The 26,549-nt window shown below is 33.8% G+C and overlaps 1 protein-coding gene across 2 annotated transcripts in view; it reads left to right on the forward strand.

The window, feature by feature from the left end:
- Positions 1-23,592, forward strand: part of LOC111054136 (disintegrin and metalloproteinase domain-containing protein 10) — a 334,035-nt gene extending 310,443 nt beyond the window's left edge. Inside the window, exons 8-17 of one of the 2 annotated variants that reach the window (XM_039434382.1) lie at positions 3,623-3,747; positions 6,047-6,175; positions 9,842-10,010; positions 10,568-10,737; positions 12,313-12,480; positions 13,272-13,399; positions 13,787-13,901; positions 14,428-14,562; positions 16,269-16,281; positions 17,896-23,592. In XM_039434382.1, coding sequence (XP_039290316.1) covers positions 3,623-3,747; positions 6,047-6,175; positions 9,842-10,010; positions 10,568-10,737; positions 12,313-12,480; positions 13,272-13,399; positions 13,787-13,901; positions 14,428-14,562; positions 16,269-16,281; positions 17,896-18,002 — 1,259 coding nt within the window. In that variant the 3' untranslated portion in view covers positions 18,003-23,592. The remainder of the gene's footprint in view (positions 1-3,622; positions 3,748-6,046; positions 6,176-9,841; positions 10,011-10,567; positions 10,738-12,312; positions 12,481-13,271; positions 13,400-13,786; positions 13,902-14,427; positions 14,563-16,268; positions 16,282-17,895) is intronic. The other variant, XM_039434381.1, reaches the window with a different exon arrangement.
- Positions 23,593-26,549: the final 2,957 nt, after the last annotated feature.

The following is a 26,549-nucleotide window of genomic DNA, read 5'->3' on the forward strand; positions in this document are numbered from 1 at the left end:
ATTCAAGATGATGAAAATGCTTTTATAGCAGTTCGACGGTCCACGATTGAAAGGTGCAGACTGTGTAATCAAGTTGAAGGACGGCATTTTGAGCAATTGCTGCATTAGTATCAGTGAACCGATTTGAGTGAAATTAATATTTTTCAATGTAAAATAAAATTTGGAGGAAAGTTATTCTTGTATATTTCTGTAATAAGAACGGTTTTCATGAAATTATAAAAAAAATTAATATTGATCTTTAAATGGTGAAAAGTGGTCATGCATGCAGTACGAAAAAAAATAATTTCTCTGTTATTCTTCGACCAATCTTAATAAATTAGGTATCATTGGAATCGTGAAAAAATTTGCTAACTTTTTTGTCTCTTGTAAATTTTCTGTAAAATGGACGGTTTTCGAGATATTCGCCATCAAAAATTTAAAATGGCCGCCATTTTGAAAAATTTCAACGAAATTTTTTTTTTATTTTTATAGTTGAGTCTTTATAGCATAAATATTCATGCCAAATTTCAGATCAATACAACATTTCGTTCTTGAGATAAAAATTTTTAAGTGAAAAAAACAAAATGGCAGCTATAAGGATAACCGCTGAGTTTTGGACACTTCAAATATGACATTTGTAGTCTCCTAGCATCCAGGTACAATACCCTAAAATTCTCGACACTACTTCTGAAACACCCTGTATATATATAAACAGCTGCTTTCTGTGCAGTGTGGCAAAAAATAATTTTCAGCTGATAATTTCTTTTAAATATTTTTCTATTTAAAACAGAATAAATCAGCAGTTTTGGAACAGCTGTTATTTAAATCCATGTTTTATTTGCAATCAGCTACAACCTATGAGTTATTAGTAGTTCTCTCCTCATAAAACAGCAAATTTTTGTGGTGTAATGTACTACATAAGAATACATTTTATTCAACTTTTATTTAAATTTAGTTTACACAGCTTACATAATTCTTTTCAGAATTAAACTCTCTACAATTTTTATCTAGAAGAATTATTCGTTTAGTGGTCATTGAAGAAAGTTATTGGGCATCAAACGTAGAAGTCTGTGTTTTTCTACTTAGTTTTTTTGCATATTTCAACTATTACTCAAAAACTACTCAAACTAAAGCTTCCAGAATAGTTTTATTCAATTTTCAGATATTTTTCCATATGAATCCAGCATAAGTTTTTCAAAAACTAGTCCCCAAACAATTCAGCATCGGTGTATTTCACCAGAGGAACTGAATTCCGGGCGAAATGTTTCACTCTGTGTAGCTCGCTAATGAAGCGTTTATGGATATATGTTTATAAGAACTTTTTTCTTATTTTTACCTCCACTATCACGTATTAAATTACTTTACCATTATTAAGAATCACCCTGTATATAGGTGTACAGGCCAGTATATATTGTAATCTTCATGAATAAACCATTCAATCAATCCATGATAGCAATTTGAAGATTGAGGCTGAAAAACGTCGAAAAAGACCCGGACATTTCGATCAAAAGTTTTCTTGTGAGTTGGCCTGGTTGTGACAACGAAATCAAAAGGATACGTAGGTCTAACGGAGTCTCTCGCTTACTCAAGGCATTTGGTGTATTTAAGTGGCTATAGTCACATTCACTTCTTAATGTCAGCATTGGTTAAATGGGGAACGTTGGTCTTATTCGGAAGGAATGCTGACAGTCTGGAGTGGATCTCGCTGTCATGAATGCGCGACCCTTTAGTGCAAAGATAAGACTGCGCCTTCTTAAGAGAGCGCAAATGTTTGTGCACGAGCATATCTGTTCTTGCAACTCGAATTTTAATGTCTACTGCAAATCGTTGAATGGCGGAGCCTCAGAAAGCGGAGCTGACTACTTACTTGAAGCTATTTTCGGGTTGTTCTTGGAATAATATGAATCATTTGCTTTGGGAGGTTGCTGAAAATTCGGTTCGTATGTAAGGATCCTTAGTCAGCAAGTGAGTAAGGACAAGCCTCAATAAGCAATTTTTTAACCTAGCAAACTCTTCGTGGCTGTGTGGCTGTTATCCTTCAGGGCTTTGGGTAAATAGTGTAAATTCTTCATATCCGTATCGAATTTTAGTTGACTCCATATATGAATTGATGATTCTCGTAAGCAGAACGATTATCTTGATGGTTCATTCATGGGAGTTGGGGATCAAAAGTTGGAACCACGTCTTCAATGGAGCGCGGTATGAGTTGGGCAAAGACAGGCAATTGACGGTAATAGTTTTTGTTCTCTGTGAACTTGAAACGGTAGTCGATCTTGATCTGTATTTGAGAGGAATAGAATGGAAAGAAAATGCTACTGGGAGTAATATTGGGCGCCGATTTAGCGCAGTAGACGAAGAAGCGATGCGATGTGAAAAGGAAATGAACTCGCGTTGGAGGAGATAGCAAACCATAGAAAGACCAACTTCTTCCTCTCCTCTGACCCCTCTCGCCCTCGCCTTCCTCCATTCGTATCTTATCTCTCGCCAGCGTGTATCTCTTTTGACGATTTATTTCTGCTAGAAATACGTCTATTCATCTCAATTCCAGTGGCGTATCGCTCGCTGTTTGATTTCCATTGGCTTCCGCAGTGAACCAACCCAAGCTACACTGTTTTGGCGCAGTCGAGTCTGGTAATATTTCCAGCTATTACTACAAAAATGTCAACCTACGCAAAATGCTATATGATCGTTTCAAGATATGATATCGCTCAGTATTTCATCTGATTCGACCCACTTAGATTACAATATCGAGCAATGAGCAACTGATATGAAATTGCAGTTTTATTCAATGAGAACTATTTGACATAGAAGCTGTCTTGGTGAAGTTTTGCTGAGACGTAGTAGTAGATTGTTCATGTGAAAGAATCTATTGCAATATGCTGTGAATGAAATGATGGTATATAGAACTGAATTCCACTATTCATTCTGAACGTGGAAACACATTTTCGATATGATTATGAAATAATGATCATTCTGTATCTCAGAGCTAGCGTAAGTCTATTTTTGACAAAATGATGTTCTTAGTGGCTCTTGTTCAGTCTTCAAACTCGATAGATTGAAGATAACGTAAGTCCTCTGCAGTTGATTGTTTTGAAGATAGCCAGAGCTGAAAGAGCGTAAGTCCAGTAAGCATTAAAAGTGAACAACGTAAGTCGAATAATTCACAAGTTGGTGTAATGCTGATTCGACTTGCGCTCTTTTAGCCTCAGCTGGGAGTTAATACTTTTTAGGCTCTCCTGTGAAATCAGCCGATTGAGACTCACGCCCTTCAAACTCTGAGGTACAGAATTGTTGATTATGATTAATAAAAATTATGAAATCACTTTTTGCTATTAGAAAAAACGACTAGGAGTCAGATATTTTACAATAAATGAATTAATCACTCCTTGTGACGAGATCTTTCGGCAGGTCCGCCAGGCCAGGACCTGCCGAAAGATCTCGTTGTCACAGTGAGTGATTAATTCATCTATTGTAAAATATCTGACTGCTGGTCGTTTTTTCTAATAGCAAAAAATGATTTAATAATAAGCAGTTCGTGATGTAAAACAACATTGAAGGATGATTATGATTTACCTCATTATGTTGAGTTTCCCCACAATCCACAGCTTTGTTCAAACGTTATCGATTATGTTGTTTTTTGCAGAGGAGGACTACGATGCATTCTGTTTGGCCTACATGTTCACGTACCGGGACTTCGAGATGGGAACTTTGGGGCTGGCCTGGACTGGAGACTTGAAGAATGCTGGTGGAGTTTGCGAAAAGAATGGGGTGAGTTGAAATCGAAAACTTTACTTATTGTAGTAGTTCTCATCTATTCAGAAATGTGTAGGCCTAATTAATAATTATATTTTTTCACAAATTTACATAATTGAGAATTCAAGTGGAAACCTCATTGTAGCAGTGAGGTGGAACTTGAGACTACCATTCAATGAAAATAATAATTAATAAAATATAGTTAATATTCAATATAATTATCTCAGTTAAAATTTCATCTCAAGAATATTTCTGTAGTTTCAGCAAATTCTGTCTCTTTCAATTATTCAGTATCCATTTTCAAATTTCGTACTATAATATGCAATCCAAAAATTTTCGAATCATCCCATTCATAATCACTTCGAAAACATTACATATAAGGATGATGAATGGGATAAATGGAAGATATTCTCAAATGGAATTCGATCAGTGGATGAAGTGCTCTTCATTAATCAAGTTATTGCGAACTTGTTTCATATTCCGCTTTATTGTTCTTTATCCAATACTTTCGGTTTCGTTTCACCCACAAAATTCATATTCATGTGAGATGCTCGCGAAAGTGATATTTTCTAATCAGAGTAATTGATACTTTATTGAGCCTTTTATTGCAGTTGAATTAGAAATCAATAGATTAATCATCTTCGTCATTCACATAAGGAAACATATTCAGAAAGAGATCATTTTAATTGGATATCGATGCCTGCGTGTTTTCCCATCAATTCTATAATGTCTCGTATATCTTCTTATTTATTTATTTATTTTCACCCCACCTCTGCTCAGCATGGTACGTTTTTTCTGAAAGGGAGGAAATAGGTTCGGCGCGATTATTCATCGACCCTTGGATTTGAAGGGTGTTTGGATGTAATATTCATGGTCCTGTTTTTGAAGGGGCTCGAAGTGATTCTTCAACGGCGACGCCATTTTATATTCAGAAAGAAAATATTGGCAGTGAATTTGAAACCGACAGCAGAGTGTGGAACGACGAAGCGTGCAATTTGACGGCAGTATTTACTCTGGAGTAACACTTTTTACGAAAAAGAGTACCTATATCCGTAGTATTTGATGAGAAATGGATGACTCACAACTCTTTTTTTAGTCGTATGCTTTCTGAAATCGCTGAGTATAGGTCTGCATCTGCTTGCATTCCTTCTTCTACAGGTATTGTTCATGTGGAATGTTCAGTAAATAAATCTTTCCAACACTCTATCTTTTTCTCCTTTTCATCGCTGCAATTTCCCTCTTCCACATCATCAACTCCTCTTTCACTCTCCTCATTTCTCCTCCTACTCCATCACTTCTTCTATTTCACTCAGTAGATGTTCTAAAAATATCCAAATTGTTCAATCTAAACTTCTTTTATACTATGAATAAAGTTGTGAATTCCTTGATCTTTTATAACTGTGATGCAAATACTGGTAATATGAATTTCACTTGATATAGCAACAAGCCGTTCTTTATTATCCACATGGATCATCTCGGGGATCATTATATTTGTTTGATATTACTTCTATTGTATTATTGTAAATGTAAAATGTATATACATATTTTCTTATTCAATAATTTCAATTTTTTGTAGGTGAGGTTTACCACCTAGTTGGAATCACTGAAGCGCTCCCGAAACACGTTTTCATTATTCACTACAATAATGAAAAAATGATGCAATAATATTGCTCAAGTTATTCCAACTGAGGTTCATTCATTTATTTATTGGAGCATTTCCCCAATTCACAAAAGTCACTTGAAAGTTGAAAATAAGTCGAAAGTCACCGGAGAGTTTCCTAGTCATGGGTAAATAAATCTTACAGTTATAATTTAATGGCTGCATACTTTACGGCTATGTGCATATATAATTTAAATATATAACTCATCCTATACCCAACTTACAAGCGTTGTGAAAACAAAAATATTTTTTGTACTTTCAGTACAAGTTGAAAAAGTTTGATAACCGCGAGCTCATTCGACAGCTAAAAATTCGTTCATTTCCAATTTTGAACTAAAATATTAATATTCTCCAAAAGAATATTTAATATTTCCTGTAAAAGATTAAATTAAAATCATAAAATTGCATTGGTCTTCCTCACTGTAATGATTTTACAGGATTACCTTCTGATTCAATCAAACCTGCAATCCATCTTGTACAATCTCTCCATTGAAATTATTAATTCTACTACTCCATAGTACGTACGTACTCTCTACGCATAGTGCATCAGCATAATAGTGCAATATATTATCGTAAATTTCAATTTGAAAACATTTTGATACCATTTGGTTAGAATTATCTCTGTATCTAATGAAAACTATGTCATATTTGCAGCACTATCGTGGTAGTATGAAGAGCCTGAACACTGGTATAGTGACCCTACTCAACTATGGCAAACACGTTCCTCCGGCTGTGTCACATGTCACGTTGGCACATGAGATTGGTCACAATTTCGGCTCACCTGTAAGTTAATATCATACTATTTTCATTATAATTATACAGAAATACATACTGATTTATAACCATATACTAATTATTTTTAGGTATAGAACTATTATGCTATTCCTGTCCCATCTCTAAATAATACTATTTGCTCGATTTTATATTGAGTAGATAATGCGATTCATTGAAACCCTTTCAAATAGACTCTTGAAAATTTTGGGAGATTTACACTAGCAATACCTTCAAAATTAACAATAAGGTTAACATAGGCCTAATTAATATTAAATCATGGTTATAGCGGAAGAATTACAGACTGATTAGAAATAATATTATAGTGCCTAGTTAATTTTTTGTAGTACTGTATAATTATTATCAGATCGATAGTGGAATGAAATACAATAATTCTCACAATATTTGAATGACTAGATAGATTATTATAAACTTGTTCTGCATTAACCAAGTTCTGTGTTCAAAAGGCTAAACAGGAGAAATATTATAAGCAATAGTCCTGAAATACAGAATATAATGATGGATGTGTTGGAGTATCACAATGATAAGATAAACATTACGGATACTCTTGAAAATACCATTCATTATTTAATTGATATTTACACAAAGACCTATAGCTGAATCTTCGAAACAGAGACATATCATCTGTATTAAGCCAGTGAGAAATAAATATTCAATTGTGTGTGAAGAATTGAATTGTGAATGGAGACTGAGCTGCCGTTGCTGTCAATGTATCAATATCATTGTGTCAGATGATAGGGGAGGTGCTGTTCGTATCTCGAGCACAGACCAGCAATAATCCTCGGCTGATATGACCATTCACCTCTGTGTCACATCTAATGCTGCATTAGCATTTACTAATGATGTCGTCACGTCCGTCTGCGCCCATTATTCGCTAATCTTGTTTGATCTCTCAGTATAAACAATAGTACGGCCAATCCTATTAGATGGAATACGCCAATGATCAATCAGAAGCCAGTAAAGCGTTGTTGAGAATCCTCCTCAATTACAGGTTGTACTGATGCCTGTGTTAATTGAATTTCCGAGTTCGATTCATTTATCTATTGCTAGAAAAATGTATTAACATAGTGATATTAGATCTAAATAGAACAGAATTATCGATATTGATAAACTAGTAATGCACTCATATTCTTAATGTTATTCTTCTAGTAATTAGATATAGTTCTTGTTAGTTTACTTCTTCATTAATCATCTTCTGAGCAAGTAAGTGACTAAGCAAGTATAAGTGTTTATCACTATTAAATTTTATAAAACTTTAAAGTGAAAAAGCACTCACATTACAAACAATAATACTTAGACTACTTAGAATACTTGAGACAAGACATAGCCCGAAACCAAAACACTTTCAAAACACAAAATCACTCAAATGCTGACTACAAAATAATGAAAAATATCAACAAAAAAACAAGAACATAATCTAGTCATAACTACAGCTGACAAAGGACAAATCACTGTGATAATGAAACAAGATGATCTAAACTCAAAAGTAGAGCAATTCATCACAAACAACATTATTGAACTAGAACATGACCCCACTCTCGAATACCAGGCTCAAATAAAGAATGCCATCAACCAGACCCAACATATTATACCACATACCAACAAAAAACACCTAAAAAACATAAACCCATCAGCCCCCAAATTGAACGCCCTACCCAAGATCCACAAACCTGATGTACCCATTCGACCTCTAATTAACCACACGCAAGCCCCGGCCCACAACCTAGCAAAACATCTAGATAAAACAATAAGACAACATATAACATTCCATGAACACACTGCTGTAAAAAACAACATAGAACTAACAAACAAACTTCAAAAAATCCAGATTCCACATAATTCAACATTGGCTTCATTTGACATCTCCAATCTGTACACCAATGTACCTATACAGGAGACAATAAAAAACCTAGAAGATATGCTACAATCAAACAACACCCCACAGGACATTATGCAAGAAATAATAACTCTAACCAAACTTGTAACCTCACAAAACTATTTTGAATTCAATAGTAAATTTTATTTTCAACCCCATGGCCTCCCTATGGGATCACCCATATCTTGCATTCTAGCAGAGATTTTCATTCACACACTAAGTTTATAGAACAAAAACACATCCTACACAACCATGATCCCAAATCACACATCCAATCCAATAGAATACTCACTTGGTTCCGATATGTAGATGACATATTAATACTATACAGGGGAAACAAATGACAACTTGAAACACTACACACCCACCTCAACCGCATACACCCAAATTTGACGTTCACACTTGAATTAGAAACCAACAACAGCATAAATTTCCTGGATATCACCATCACAAAACCAACAACAGCATAAATTTCCTGGATATCACCATCACAAAACATTCAAAATATACAGAAAGCCCACAACAACCGACACCACAATCCATTGCACTTCAAATCACCCTATCCAACACAAACTTGCAGCCTACAACCACATGCTATACAGATTAATAAAAAATATCCTAATGACAACCACAGATTACAACACTGAACTGCACACAATAAAATATATTGCACAACAAAATGGATACAAACCCTCAATGATTGACAAACTACTACAAAAAATTAAAAACAACAAGAACAATCCGCAAAACTCTGACAAATACAACACTGATAATCATACAGCATTCGTCACCCTCACATACCACAACAATAAAACTTACAAAATAGCAGCATCATTCAAGAAAATAAAATACAAGGTTGCATACAGAACAAAAAACTCACTGAAAAAACTCTTGTCCCCACACAACACCTCTCAAAATCAATACAATAGACCAGGAATTTATAAGCCAAATTGTAGAGATTGCAGCAAATTCTACATAGGTAAAACAGCTAGAAATTTCAATATAAGATTCAAAGAACACACAAGAGCCATTACCCATCCGTCCTCCCATTCCTCCTTCGTAGAACACATTATCTCCACTGACCACACACACCCTGACAGACAACAACCTCGAATTACTCCACTATTCCCACAAAAACAGAAAATTAAATGTACTAGAACAGTTTGAAATATACAAACACAACAAACAACAGCCAAACAATATTCTAAATGACCAAATCAACTTTTCCTCCCACACCCTGTTTGACAAACTCATTTAAATACTCCTCCATTAACCATCAAAACTCCCCTCCACCCCAACCAAATTTCACCCTCATAACCTTAAACACTTTAGTTCCTGTTTGGCTTGAAAATGTGCGATACCAGCACGAAACGGACGTCGCCACATCAAATAATGTGAGTGCTTTTTCACTTTAAAGTTTTATAAAATTCAATAGTGATAATAATAGTGGAAACAAGATGGATAACCAACAACAAATAAGTGTTTAGTTACACACACATCGGTATTTGGACGTATGATTCTCTGTGATTTTCTGCCATCCTTATAAATTTGTATTAGATTGAACATAACTTGGCAAATAGACGACGATGTGTTCATGTGTTTGCCAAGTCCCGTTTGATCTGGAAGATTTAATAAAGACGGTAAAAAAACAAACTCCCAAATATTGATGTGTGTGTAACTAGCTTGAGTGCATGTCAGCGAAAGTTTATTTCCTCAATTCATTTACTCAGTGTTGTACAAATATCTGTGATAATGATATTGAACATAAATTATGGTTGCAGCATGATCCTGAAATTTGTACACCTGGAGGCGAGGATGGTAATTTCATAATGTTTGCAAGAGCCACGTCTGGAGACAAGAAGAATAATAACAAGTTTTCTCCGTGCAGTCTGAATTCCATCAATCCTGTGCTCAATGTGAAAGCGCGCAGCCCGAAAGGGTGCTTCACAGGTGAAATAACATTCATACTAGCTATTATTCTTCGTAGCCACACTACTGTTCTCTTATTTGAGACCTCCTTTAATTTCTCTTTATTCAGAAAGTAAGAATGATTTAATGAAGTGAGTTTGAAAATCAGTTAATGAAACAGATGATCAATCTATCAGTTTTCTAATGAAAACTTTATTAAGCCTATTTATTTCATACTGATTTTATCCTATTCACCATCAATTATGGTAAACTAGAACCAGGTTGGTTGTTCAACAAATCCTAGTTCCTCATCATACATGCGTTTTGTATCCTTGAAGCACACTAAATAATGATAATAATATTATTTTATCATAGCATTCCCAGTAGCCTTCTTCTTTTTTCCTTGAGACACCACAAGCTTCGAAAGGTATATAAATACATATATAAATTATATTTAATTATTTTTCAATGGTTACAATTTTCTTGCTTCTATTTCACTTGTGTATTATATTAATACAAAAATGTAATGATGCATTTTTTGGTGAATAAATCCTTATATTTTAATTTTATGGTTTGGATGTTGTTTGTGTTTGTTACAGAGCCGCAAGCGGCGATCTGCGGCAATGGGGTGGTGGACCCGGGTGAACAGTGCGACTGCGGCTGGGAGGAGGAGTGTCGCGACGCCTGTTGCTACCCGCAGCGCCTCTACCCGCCACCCGACGAGGTGCCCTGTCGGCTCACACCCAACAGCATGTGCAGTCCTTCTCAGGTAACACTCCTTACAAGTGATATTGGTTCATTGGTAGACAAATGTCGAGTCCTCAGGTACCAAATCATACTACTCAAATCAACAGGAATATTTGAATCTTTAATCGGCAATATTATATCACCTCAGACAGATGTAGAGTCCCTCTCAGAGACCAAATCCTACCACTCCAGACAACAGAAATGAATCACTTTCTAAGCTAATATTGAATCATTGTAGACAGATGTGGAGTCCTTCTCAGGTACCACTCCGATTAACAAGGAATATGTGTAACTATTATAGAAATAGATTGTACCCTTTTTATATTTTTTTACACGAACACAACTAGTTTCAGCACTCATGTCTTTCTGTCTTTTTCAAGAGTCAAAAGTTTGTTTTTATGTAAAAAAAGTATAAAAAGGGTACTAGTTGATTCTATAATAATTGAAAAGTTCAAGTAGCCTTATTAAAATACTTTATAAGGATTAATTATGTGATTCTTTAATAAGAAAATATTACAAACATATCACTGCAGGCAGATGTGGAGTATTTCTCAGGTAACGGAACATACCACTCAAGTCACTCAATATTCACTTTTCCAATAAGTGATATTGGATCATTTTAGACAGATGTGGAGTCTTTCCCAGTCACCATATCATACTTTCCAAGTCAACAGAAATGTGTGACTTGATACCTGTGTAGTGTGGAATTATATATAAAAAATATCACATGAATTATTGTCTACTATGATATTATCATCGTTATAATACGTGTAATAGGAACTTGATAGATTTTCCAATACATAGACATGCAGCATTATAACTTATCATACATGACATCAAAACCCATTCAATTTTATTGAAATATTATTTTGTAAGTTGGAAATCTGGTCGCGGATTTAATTATTAAATGTAATTGATAAAGCGAGAAGATCTCCAATGTGCAAAGATGAAACGTGTGTTCTATCACGTTTCGTGAAGGCAATATTATGGTTTTTAGCTCCATGCTATACAAACAAGAGTGAGTCGACTTTTGGTCTGTGAATCAAGGCTGCATGTGTTTTTCACATAAATAGATTTTGAATTTTTCTTTCGAGGCCCGTATTATTTGAACCGTTTGTGAAGTTAGTTGTTGAGTTAAGGCATTGGTTACCTGAAGGATTCTGTCTTGAGAATTCAATTACAGGCTGTCACAGTTCGGGCAGTTTAAACCTGCATAATTGTATTTTCAGGATTTGAATCTTCTAGGGAAAGCTGATGCTTCGATTCAATCAGCTGATAGAAGTTTTTTTTAATATATTTTTTTATTTAAAGTCGGGAGTGGTTTAAGCGGACCTTGAGGATCAGGCCAAGGTACAATTTTCAAGGTAAAGTAAGATAATAGTTAATTGTACATTTTTTATTTTTTCGGACCCATAATCCTAAAATAATAATAATCTGTTTGTTATTAAAAAACTTGAACGACCACTTTAGTCATTTTCCTTTCTTCCCTGCCATTACATATTTGGTGGAGGCGCCGGGTACAATTCTTCCCCGCCATTACAAACGTAATGTGATGTATTAATAGTGTTTTATGTGATTGTTTTGGTTTGGTTTGCAGGGACCATGCTGCACAGCGACGTGTCAGCTGAAGTTCGGCGAGAGGTGCCGTGATGACAACGGCTGCCGTGACTCCAGCTACTGCGACGGCAGGGGGCCGTACTGCCCCCCATCCATCAACAAACCCAACAAGACTGTCTGCAACGAGGAGTTCGTCTGTTTCATGGGAGTCAGTACACCAAATTCATTTTGATTTTCAAAATCTAAGCTAAATGCTCCTAGCACATGAAGAACTATTTCAATGCTTCGTTAAATCAGTTCAGAAGTGGATCGTCCCATGGATTTGGGGGGCCACATATTCTATAGAATTTATTTCATAGTATTCATCTATTTCACTTTCTATGTCGAAATGCTAGTTAATAATTTGTTATTGAAATATTTTTATGGCACTAAAGTCTAATTGCTACTCTTGAAATTAGACTGTAGTTTTGTCGAAATATTTTAAAAACGAACTATTTGATAGTGTCAGTATTTAACAGTGTTGTCAAAATATTAAAAAAACGAAGTATTTGATAAAGTGTCAATATTTAACAAATATCTGATAACAATTTTTCAATAATATATTTGATCGGGTAATAGAACTAAGATTTGGATGATCAGTAAGATTTCAAGAGCTTATTTTCAATCCATTATCATATTCATACCCAACGCTTGAATATTTCACTTAGATTATTAGTTGATTGCCACCTCTATTTCCCATGAAAGGAGGCTATCAATTTTTTAACAAGTTTGTTCTCTAAATAATACCCTCATTCTCTGAATTGTACGATATTTGTTCATCAATGTTTAAAATTTGAGAAAAATTAAATCTATAACTTATTTACTGTTGATGATGTTATTAGCATTGAAACTTTATTTCTATGTGAATAGAAACTGAATAGAGAAGATAACATGAATATTTTGTTCTTATTTATTTTAGTAGCCAATATGTTTTACTGATAGATGAATATATAATTTCAGGAATGTACTGGATCTATTTGTCTTGCTTACGGATTGGAGTCTTGCCAGTGCCTTCCGGGACCTAATGATCCTCCCACCAAAGCCTGTGAGCTGTGCTGCAAACTGCCTGGAGAAAATCAGCCTTGTCTGTTAGTATTCAAACATTACCGAAAACTAAATCTCATGCTGTTTTCATTGAATGACGTACTGCTACTCGTATTTTATCAAGTGAATAATTATTATTTTCCCTCTCATGAATTATATAACAATTGATGAATTTCATGACATTGAAAAAGCCTTAGATTAAAATATTCATTTTTTATTGTTCCCTATGAGATGAATCTATTGACTTGAAGACTACCATCAACTCTATTTTTGAATTCAAATAAATCGTTTTTAATGTGATGAATCTATTGAAAAATACTATGACATCTGTGTTTGCTTTCAAATTGATTTTTCACAAGTTTTATCTTATATTAAAAACATCATTCATTAAAAAGATTCACATAATTCTAATATTGTGCTGTTTATTTCAGATCGTCATTTGCATGGAATAATGTACCCTACGACATACCAGACATGTTTTCGAAACCAGGCACACCTTGCAATGACTATAACGGCTATTGCGATGTTTTCCAAAAATGCAGAGAGGTTTGTAATATTAAGATAGTTTCTCTTCCAATTGATAGGCTACTCAAATTAGAGATATTTATCACATAAATGTCGAACCATCACATCATTTACCAGACAATTGTTTTAGCAGTATAATATTCATAACCAGAAGTAGTAGATTGGCTGGTGACCGATAGTTTAACGCGCCCACATGATAACTTAGGAGTGACCTGGTAAAAACGTTTGGTGATGAGCGGGTTTGAACATTGCCGTCTCCATACAGAGACTGCAATAGTTTGAACCGAGGATCTCTAGGCTGCTACGCAAGCACTCTATCCACTAGACCATTGATTACTTCTATATACTTGAATATTAGAGATCATTGGTTTAACTTTGCCTTAAAATATTGTGTTCAATTACTACTTTATTACATATTGATTTTGAATATTACTTCTTTTAATTATATATTGATCAGTATATGGGTATTCAATAAATGATTTCCAAGATAAATTGTGATGTGCTTACTTTTCTGATTAAGTCATGATGTGTTTGATTTTACTGTCAGGTTGATCCATCCGGACCTCTAGCCACTCTTCGCAAACTCCTGTTGTCTGAGGAAAGCATAGCCTCGTTCCGTAAATGGATCACAGAAAGGTGGTACCTGCTCATCCTCATCCTATTCTCCGTCCTCTTTTCTCTGGTCAGTATTCTAAATAAATGTCAACTTTAAAATTACAATATCAGTATATTATATTTTATAGGAGGACACTTATTACTAACCCTCAGTAAACTTTTTCTGTACTATACAATTTATAAGTAAATAAATGTCAGTGTAATGCATTTCCAAACAGGGTGTCCAAAAATCTCAGAACGCCTCAATATTTCTAAAATAATCAAGGTATGGAACTGAACTCCTGCAGGCAACACATTATACAAAAATCACCTTTTGGAGCTGCAGTATCAAGTAATTATCCCTGAATATACCCCTGAGTGAATAATGAGTTTGAGTTTGATAAATATTGAGCATTTTGAACTTTTTTGGACACTCAGTACAGTTTTCATCGTAATATAGTCAATGAAAATAATTATAATAACTGTGGGGGGACATAGGTAATGATAATTATTCATTATAACTGAATTAATACGTTCTCAATATTCATTTTTGCTGCTTTTGCGGCTGGAGCCAACAAGCCTCGACGCTACAAAAGATTTTTAGACAGCAGAAACTGAAATATTTTTCAATAAATAATTTGTGATTTTTCAAGTGGGTTTCATTTGTTTTAAATGTAATTATTCATTTTAAAGGTTAACAGTTGGTTTCACTTTGCCTAACTCTTGAAAATTAACTTTTTCCCACATATTTTTCAAAGTGAGACAAAGTCACCCCAACCCCTGGTTGACATTGTCTCTTATTCAAAAAATATATATATCTTTGTTGAAGTTGACAAAAATACTAACCTTTTATCATGAAAAATACTCTTCAAACATTGCAGAATACAATAAAAAATATTGCGAGAGATTTGCTTCAACTTAAGTATTGATTAAAAGCTGTTTAAAATCTCAACTTCCCAAAATTGGGACAAAGTCACCCCGGTTTACCTTATTGATAATTAATTATATTTGTACCAACCAGCAGAAGAATGGGAAGCTTGTTGTATTGTGATACTCAGTATTCTGATTCAGTTGAGTCAAGATTCGACCTTTTTTTATAAACTTTCTAATGCAGATTATCTGTTTAGAATTGTTTTTATTACTTGAAATTATTCATTTAAGAACGAAAGGTCTGTGATTATTGTTCGACATTCAGAGAAAAGTTTGAATTCAATTTTTTTTATTTCATTCGTGTCAAGAAACAATTTTCTACCAATCTATAGAATCAAGGGTTTGTTAAAGAATGAACATAACAAAGTCTTGAAATACTGTATCTTTAAAACTGTTTTGATTATACATTAAACGCTCTTAATTCAACTTATATAACTCTGAGTTGAAATTTCCCTCATAGATACTCATTTCTCAAATCATCCTTATGTATTTTTATCAAGTATAAAAAATTAAAAGTTGATTTACATAGTAGGTAGTTAACTACGGCAATCTCTAATTAGCCAACTAGAGATGGATTTGAACTTTCTGTCAAAAATACCAATGATTATTGGTATCAGGGAGATTAATAACTTCAATATAAACTCAATATTTTATATTAAGATCTATTAATACTCAACTTTAATATTTGATGTCCATGTTTTTATGTTTCCATCATAAATACGATTTGTCAAAATTTCACCAACTCTCACAAGCAATTCACTTTCTATTTGCATACTTATAGAATGTTGAAAAAATAGCAATGCAATGCATGGTTAATTGTTTTTTTTCTTCTGTTTGCATGGATGTTTCTCGCATGTGGATTAGTCTCTGCGTCATTGTAAGAATAATGTTCAATCATGTTATGTGTGAAAACCTTTATATTATTGTGGTTTCCATTCTATCCTTTAGATTATTTTCAAAGATCGATGCATAAAAGTAGATTATACCTTATTATTTCTCCTCACCAGCTAATCATGATACAGCATCAAATTAACATTCACTTCCGTAAGTAATTGACCATTTTGAGATGACAATAGTATGTATCAAATAACTTGAAACTTGGTCCTTTATCCAAAGAAATAACAGGGCTGCTAAATTGTGTAAAATTGCAACTTTCTCAAATTTCTAATTTAACCCCAGAATTTGATGTAGAATATCATCACCGATTTCCCAGTAATGCTGAAAAAGTATCAGAGTTGAATGATAAAAAGTGAATCTAGTTTTTTTATTAAATTGAAAACATCTTAAAAATGTGTTTTTCTTTTAAATATCGCTTCTTTTAGAATTATGGGATGTCGTGCGAGTTTCCTATCGAAATAACGGGGATAATTGAAAATTATTAAAAAATATATCAAAATCTCCATTACACAATTAGACAATTTTACATAATTCAAAATATTCATAATTGAAAATGATATTGTATGTATCAATGTATAAATAAATTGATAAATGAATAATTTCTTCTTTTTATTGGTGTCTGGGATCATTTTTATCCAAACTTAAGTTATTTTTAGTAAATGATTATGTTCGTCAATATCAAGAAATTTTTATCAGAAAACATGAAATTTTCAAAATTCTAGAAGTGATATTCAAAATAAAATATTATTTTTGAGGGATGTTTCCAATTTCATCAAAAAATTGGATTTCCATTTAATCCTTTAACTCTGAAACTTTTTCAGCACAACCTGGATATCGGGGATGATATTCTTCATCCAATTCTGAGGTTAAATTAAAAATTTGCAATTTTACACGATTTGACAACCCTGTAATTTCTTCGGATGGGGGGCCAAGTCTCAACTTATTGCTCACAAACTATAGTCATCTCAAAATTATCAATATTAAATACGAGTATTTGAACCAGGAAAATGAGATGTGTATCTTTGCAGGGTGCACTATATCAAAGTATTCTATTTAAAGTAAGATTGCAGATCAAATAATATCCTGCTTGGATTCCAAATTTCTCTATATATTCTGTTAGAAAGTAATCCCATTAGCTGAAAATCTGTACCCAATAGCCAATTAGTTGAATTGCTTTCAAAACCTATGATATGGCTCCCATTTAGCCTTTTGAATCGGCTCCATACAGTACATAAGGCATAAAATAATAAATTATTAGAGTTTTTATTAGAGCTCATTTTCCATTTACTCATTTAAATTTTATTATAAGCTATGGAGTTGATCTTGTTTGTTTTTGTTGAAAATGAAAGTGAATTAACAACTGTATCGGTCTCCAATTTCAGAAGTATCATCAGAACTCAGTTTTTATTCAACCCAATTTTGTTTTAGCTCAGTTCCCATCCACTTACCGTATTTAATTTTTTAGATAGATATGGTTCTACTTTTCTATAATATAAGTGAAATAAAGCCATTGCACTATTTTCCGATTCTGAAAGTTTCATTCAAGAACAGTTTGTCTTGAATTACTAATCACTTGAATTGTTTTGTTTTACAGATATTAAGCACAAGGCTTTTGGGAAAAACGACCGATGCAAAACTGCAGGGCATGAAGATAATACACAGCTCAACAACCGAAACGGTGCGTCTGCCGCCGGAGACTGACGGCAACGGAGGAAATGTGGTCATCCATCCAGTGGCGGTACGCAGCAAACTGCCGCTCAACCGGAGGGTGGACGAGGGGAAGAGGGGGAGACGACAGGGGGCAAAACGGGGGGAGGACGCCTCACCGCAGAGGAAAGCCGTCAAAAAGAACCAGGCGATTGCCAAGGACAAGAAGAAGAACCGACAGGTGGCAAGGAAAGTGATAGGCAAGAAGAAGAGTGGGGAAGTGATTGATTACAGCAGTGCCCAGAGTGCAGACAAGTCTCCTGAAGACGATCCCTTGGGCAAAGTGCGTAACTGGTTGATGAACTCGCATAACCTAGCTGGTACACTATCTATCCGTAAATCCAAATCATCACCAGCCGGCTTCTCACAACCTGCTCCCGCTCCCAAGCTCCACAAACCTAAAGATGTGTCCGCCCCACCTAACCTAACCAAAGCAGTACCTGAAAACGCAGGCAAGCCTACTTCCACACCTCTAGATGTTACCAGTGGTGCCCCAACTAAGAACAGTGACCCACAAGTCAAGTTGCAAGTAGTCTACAAGCCGCCATTCAAGTTCAGTGTGAAACTGAGGAAGCCGTCTCAGGTGGCCACAACTGTTGTCAAGGAAATCAATTCGAAGGTTTGCCAGCGCCAACAGCAGCGAGCTGGAGTGGTGGTCGTCAAGGAGGAAAGGAGGAGAAACAACAATCAGCGGGGGAAGAGTAAGGGAGGCGAGAAGAGTGGCGAAGGGGACGAGAAGAATAAATCTAATGAGAATGTTGTGAATGGTAGGAGACAACATGGCAATGCTAAAATTGCAGCTAGTCCTGAGAAAAAGAGTAATGATAATGTGGCAGGTGTGTGTAGTAGTAGTAGTAGTGATGTGAAACGACTGTCAATGACAGAACAAGGTGGCAATGATTTTGTTGTGGCTGAAGATGAACAAAAGAAGAAGAAACAGTCTAGGACGAAGACAAAAGACACGGATACTGTGATGTTAATTCCAGCACAAGAGGCCGCTCGAGACGAACCCATCTACCAGAACACTAATGCTGTGAAAAGTGATGAGGTTGATTTGGGCAAGATGGAGGGGGTGTGTAAGACAGACAAAAACGTCGATCTTCTCCGAATGACGTCAGTGGAGTGTAAGAACCAGTCACAACACCCCGTGATCAAGCCCGAGGATTGCAAGGATGTAAGTCGTATGAGCAGGAGTCAGTCACAGCAGAGCCGGTCCAAAGTGGCGGCCAATGAGAGAGGTAAGCGGCCCAAGAGAGAGCATTCCAGAGAGAAAAGCTCGTCGCGTTTGAATAAGCCTGATCTGATGCGTTTTCCCTCCATGGAACCATCCGTTCCTCAGCCTTCGTCCACAAACGATGTTCCCAAGGTTAAAACGAAAATACCGTCGAAAAGCGTCGCTAGAAATCGGACATCGTTCACAGAAGACGACGCCACTCTGGCGGCAGACGGCCTGCTTCACACTGTACCTTCTGATCTCGAGGTGCTACTCTCCGAAAGCGAGTACTTATTCTCCGACGCGTGACGAACGCTTCTCTGTCTCATTCTCTCGCTCTCAATCGCCAAAACATATTCGGTTTCTTTTCTGACTGATTTTTTACTAATAATTGTTATTTACTTTAGGTGATCGTTCCGGTGATTATTAGTGCATTAACGAGTGCTATTCCAATTTTTTAACCTAGTATTATTAATGATATTAACTTTATTTGCTCACAAGTATAGTTCTGATTCTGTTTTAAATCTCAAAGTCGAAGAAATGTCTGAACTGGAACCACATTGCCTTGGTGGCTGTCTGTAATAATCATTGATCAAATCTTGAACACTATATAGATTAGATTGCATGAGGTAACATTGATGTTAGCTCTGCATTGGCGATGTATTTCCAAGTCAGGGCATGAAGGAAGTATATTATGAATGGTCCATACTAGTATCATCATATCTCTACGCTCTGTACTATATCCTAAATAAACTTAACAACTTCTAAGACTGAACATATGAACAAGTTTTCTCCATCACAGCACCTCATTTGACTCATTTTAGCAAAGAATGTCCTGTCATCACCAAGAGAATGATCTTCAAGTTTTGAAGATACCCGATTTTCCCCGATTGAAATGAAAGTAAGTTTTTGAATTGAATAAAAGTGAAGAGATATTCACAAAATTGTAAATTTCTGAATCGATTCAAACAGAATTGATAATAGAAAAAATACTTATGAGTACTCAATAGTATTATGAATTTATCTACAGATACAGCAGAAAACAGAGAAATGATTATTAATTGAAGAATTGATTGACTTATACCTCTGTATGGCCTTTCCAATGACTCTACTTGCTTACACTGATATTGCATCTAAGGATTAGGGAAAATTGTGACAATTTGACAAATCTCTTGAATTTAATCACAACTTCCACATCATCCGTCCACTTTCAAGATTCCTTCTTTTTACTTTATTGGTAGCTTCAATACTGTAACTCAATACAGTAATAAGAAACCGCCTCTTATCAACGATTTGATCATTCGCTAATATTTTTCAACTGTGATGATTTTCCTCTTCATTCAATAATTTAATAATCTCAAACGCTTTGGTATTCTTATTGTTTACCTTCTTCAGATTAAGCTACATTCCATTTTTATTCTTGTACCTACCTGATTCAACCAGGTAATTGTCCTATCTATGTACTTCTACATTCCATTTATTTAAAAAAAATAGATTTCTTGTTTATTTTATCTGCTGGTTCATTCTCATTTTATAGTTATTCATTTAGGCTTTGATTACATTTTAGCATTTGTAATATGTAAGACAGATTCATCTAAACTAACAATAATTTCTTATTGTAAAAACTTCAGCGAGGCTGAAGAAAAAACATATTTTATAATGTGTGATCGATTACTGTACTTACATTGATATTATTATAGTAATTATTCTATCGAAAAACGATTCGTACATATATTAACGTTCCATATTTTTTGGCATTCGTATTCAGTAATGCCGATTATGTTGAACTTACATGTGAGTATGAAATGATATGTACATATTTGATAAATCTTATTATTTTTGCTTGTATGATTCGATCATTGTCCAGATCGAATATCAATGTTATAAACACATTCACATGTACCTACTAATGAAATTCATTATTAACCCTTGAATACATTTCCAAAGCAAAATCCTATTTTCACAACCATGTGAACTACCGCTAAGACAACGTCTGTCTTTAGAGTGCTCTCATTTCGAGTCCAAGTTTCAAAAGTTGTATGTCACAAGTTTTCAAAGCCAAAAACATCAATGGAACGACAGTTTGTGGGTGATCTTGTCATGAATGATTGTACATTCTTCTATAAAATATTTGTATTTATATTCTGTTGTTTAACTATGACAAAATATTCCAATAACTCTTCAATTATTCAATAATTATTCAGAATCGAACGTCTGCTTCATTTATCCGATATTTCCCTCTTATTTGAACAATATTTTAATACTTGGAATGAAGTCACCAGTACCGTGAAGAGTTTTTATTATTGTAAGCTGGTGAAAGTGTTGTGCGAATGGTTATTAATAATAAACAAGTCGTATTTTCCAATTAGAATACTGATATAATTGTCAAAATTCCATGTGACATAATTATGTAAGTATTATAAATAGTATAAATATTTTCAAAATATCTTTTATACAGAATATGTTGATACTCATGTTGACCAAAGTCTAAATGTCATATTGATCAAAGTGTAAATGGAATTTTGTGGGTTATGAATGGATATATTTTCACTATTATTATTGTATAGTGCAGATATTAAATTCATGAACTGGCCGTAATCAATCTAAAGGGTGTACCTTTCCTATTGGATTGTAAAACAATCAAATCCAAATATGACTAGGGATAATTCAATTTTTTTAATAATTCAATTTAAATAATTTATATAGAATTATATTCAGTTCCCCTTTATTAATTTTTTGAAGAAAATTTATGAATATACTCAACTAAGCATTGATTTCATCATCATGTGAACTTTGGGGGTCGTAAACTAACTACATCAATCTCCAAAATATTGGAAGTAAAGATCAACTCTATTAACAATATTATGGGGTTACTGGATGGAAAAATGTAAATTTTGAAATTTATTTTACTCATAACTCTATAAAATATTTCCTCATATTTCACTCAATAATGCTTCACTGGTCGTTTAATTGAAACTACATCACATGTGCTTAAAGCTACTCGTAGGCTACTGGGCAACTTCCGATTCATTCTAGATTGCTTTTTTATATTATGTTTTGCTGAAGATAGGAATAAAATTGATACTTTCTATTCATATATAATATTGTGTTCTACTGAAAATAGGAATAAAATTCAATTGATTGATCAATATTTAGAGTTACATATTTCTTGTGATAGTGTTACAAATGCATCCAATGTGCCAAATACAACAGAATAATGATACTATTGAAGCTGGTATTAATATTAACATCTAGAAAAACCTTCAACATGAATATCCTTTTTTGAATTAAACTTCTCTTCTATTTACTTGAATTTAACTTACTTGAAAAAGTGTTCTCTATTTAAAAACCTTACTCGAGTTATTTAAACTTAAATAGATGTTTGCTCTCTAATCAATGTAATATTTTTGTGGCATTTGGTTATAGTTATTGCAATGGACTGAAATTGATATTATAATTGATAATTTCAATGAAATTACAAGTTGATTGTAACTTGTCTACAACTACCGTACGATATATCTAATTTTTGTCATATCTTTTTAGAAACTCATTTACTCTTATCTATGTTAAGTTCTTAGTTTTATAGAATAATACACTTTATTATATTTTATTAATATTGTATATCAGCTGTGATAACACTCTTATATCTGACCATTACTTTTAACAATGCCAAACATATTCAAACAATATTGTCTACAAAATAGCTCATACGTCTTCCTATAATTAAACAATTTAATTTATGAATTATCTTCACTTTTTATTACAATAAAGATGGAATTCAATTATTCAGAATATTATTTTAAATTTACAAGATATTTCTATACTTTTGTCGTTTTTAACTGCTGAGAGTTAGAATATATAAGAGCAGTCATTTCAAAATTTCAAGACATTTTTCTCTATTTATAAATTACATTTTTCAAGAATCAATTATCGTTTAATAAATATTTATCATGGGCTTATGAGCTGATCACATTGTTTGGCATGAACAAACTTAGACATTACGAATTTAGTCATTTTATTATTGAACTCACTTGTGAATGTATCATCTCTTCGTATCTACATCAACTCCATCTCTTATCATTTTTCATATTTGTTAATAATCTATTTTTGATAAAGTTTAATATCCTACTAGCTTTTTGATTGATTCTCACCCTAGCATCCTGTCGAATAACTAGATTGTACTTAGTTTGAATGTATAATTTATGCGTGATTCATAAATGTTGATAATTATTATAATGTGAACCTGAGTGAGTCAATAAGACAGCGTTGATGATCTTGTACCTCTATTGTTCTGTATTAATTATAATGATAAATTTGACTGTGAAATAATCTGTTCATAGATTGTGTAAAATAAAAAAATATTTATATCAAGTTGTTTATAAGTTTATATTCCTAGAAAATTATAAGCCAGTGTTGTGGGTGTATTATAATAATAGTTCATTGCCAACTCAATGGTTCGGTTGCACAAAAGTCAAAATTAAAAAATTTTAATCGTGATTAAATGCCGCAAGAACCAATTGGAGAAGCCTTTTTTACAAAGAAATTTTCTATGATTGGTCCTTGTGACATTTAATCATGATTTAACAGGTCAAATTTAACAGGTTTATCTCGCACTTATGCGCATGACACGAATTTTAATCTTGGTCAAGACATTTGAACTGTAGTCCAGTCTATATAGAAAAGGGGGTGTGCTTACAATATATATTGTAGTTCTTATTCTGTAATATATTTTTTTGTGTATATGAGAAAATTCCAGAACCAATTTTTGCAAGCAAAATTTACTTGTTCTAGATACAGCGTGACCTAAAAACCTCATATTTTCGGTTCATTTTCCAATGCTCAGCTATTTCCGCCAAATCCAGTCATCAGACAGAAAAATTCGCTCTCGCCTTTTTTTAGATTATAATGACTAAAAATGAGGTGTTTTTTAAAATACAAGGAGCAATGTTATCAGGTGTACCTGGGAATCTATATGAGTTGGAACGCTCTACCTGGTCACAGCTTCAGAGCACACAATTTATTACGCCCAAGGAGATTTTGAATTGTACCCCACGACTGTTGCAGCAGCTTTAGTGTTGAGTGTGATATCTTCAGTTTTTCAATAATAGACCAATTGACAAAGTAATGTTTTAAAAACAATTTTTGACTCTGCAGCTTTGTTGGGACCAGTTAGGGGGTGAACATGAATCGAAGTACCCATGCCTAGCCTTTTTGCTAAAGTGATGAGGGTGGTTTAAAAGTTGCATTCTTCAAGTGCTTGCTTACACACTTATATCTTGAGAAAAATGCGTTCAACCGTCATGATTAACATACTAGTGACCCCCTGGGTTTGAGAACTCGCTCAAAAATAACTGTTGTATTGTAATCTTTGAAACCCGCAAATTTTAATTATACAGAGTTGATTAAAATCATGGAAATAATTAAATATTTCTTATACAAGAATAATTTGACAGTAGGTTTCATTGAGGATCCTATTTGAAATGAAAAAATACTCTGTAGCTTCAACATCTTCCTCATATAAATCCAAATTCATTTTTCAAATGAGAAGGTGGTCATGTGATACATGATTTCGATATAGAGTTCCAAGAAAAAATATATGGTGGAAACCGCACATTGATATCTCAACCCGTATCAGTTTGTTGATGTATTAACGTTTTAAATCACGTTGTATATTAACCAGCTGAAAGTGTCAGCGCATCAAGGTCTGTCTGTGCATGATAGCTTCCAAATAGCCTCAGCTGATGTTATCAATGAATCAATCAAAACAATGTTTTATCTTATGCACTTTCAATGTTATTTGTTATATCCTGAAAAAGGACGAAGGAGTGAGTCATTTCTTTCAACGAACTTTACTTATAAAAAGGTCTGAAGAGTATGTGTTCAAAATTTAAAGTTGATTTATCAATTCTTTCTCAAGTTATTGTAGAACATACAAACAGACAAGTCCAGTAATTCAAAAGTGAAAACTCGTTAACGCTCGTTCAATTATTCAAAAATGAAGCTTGATAAATTCTCTAAAATTCTTGTTCAGTGTTAAAATAACAGGTTTTCATCCAATTTTTGCTCTTTCAGGGCTTATAATTCTCCAACAATGCATCGTAAAAATGAATGCTTATTGTAGGTTTCTAGAGCACTCAATTCTCTTCAATACCTATTTTATATTATTTTACTATTTAATTTTTCCTTTCATTGGTATAGCAGATTCAATATGGGGGGGGGGGAATTTCCAACTATGCAACTAAGTCTAGTGTCAACGTAGCGGTTTCATACCTTTAACAGAACGACTAGAAGAGATGTGCAATTTTGTTAAGTTCACCTCCTAATAATAGTCTTAATAAGGCTGCAAAGTCAAAAATTACGGAGCATGAATTTCCCTCTAATTTCATTGTCTAAAATAATAAATTTTTGCAGAAATGAAAATTCCACCACTCATATTGAATCTGTTATAACATTGAAAGGGAAACATGAAATAGTGAGATAATGCAACAAGTTGAAGAGAATTCAATTCTATTGGGATATTTCATAACTGATGATATTTCTTATCACACTCAACACTAATCTGCTGCAACAGTCGTGGGGAAATGAACAAGCTTTAAAATTAAATGGTACATAAAATTGATGCTCTCTCTATAAGCACATTATGAGCATGGATTTTTTTCATTGGTATTTAAAAAATGATAAGTACCAAAATAGCAAAAAATTTAAGGCAAATGTGTTTTTTCAAAAATGTTACACCTTCTAGAGCGGATATCTCGAAGAGTAAAGAATAGATTATAGAATAAATGGTTAGATCAATATTGTAGGAAACTATGTAACTTCAATTTCGTATAGGTTCGTCATGACTGTAAGATCTATAGTTTTCGAGTTGTATACGGCAAAATAGAAAATGGTACCTACCTTTGAACCACTCTCATCCCCTCAGCACAGTGGGTAGGGATGGGACTTTTGATGTTTTGATATGTTTACCTCCTTACTATCCTGAACAGAACTGCGGGGTCAAAAATTGTCTTTTAAACTTCTCCTTCTATACCCTTTTTGAGCATTCATTGTCTGGAATACCTACTGCCAATACCTCTTGGAATAACTTTGCTGTTGCCTTGAATCAGATTTTAATTTTTAAACTTGCCGCCAAAGTACGTGGCAGTCACATAAACCTAAAAAAACCTACATTTTATTAAAATTATAACGTTGGAGAGTGTTCAAATTTTATTAAAAAAACATGATAATGAACTGAAATGATTAGAAAAAATGATTTGTTGCAATTATGCAAATGTTTATAATGATAATTTGAGAGAAATTCATGATTGTTTTCTTTTCTGTTGACAAGA

This window comes from Nilaparvata lugens, chromosome 8 (assembly GCF_014356525.2).
Source record: "Nilaparvata lugens isolate BPH chromosome 8, ASM1435652v1, whole genome shotgun sequence".
Lineage (NCBI taxonomy): Eukaryota > Metazoa > Arthropoda > Insecta > Hemiptera > Delphacidae > Nilaparvata > Nilaparvata lugens.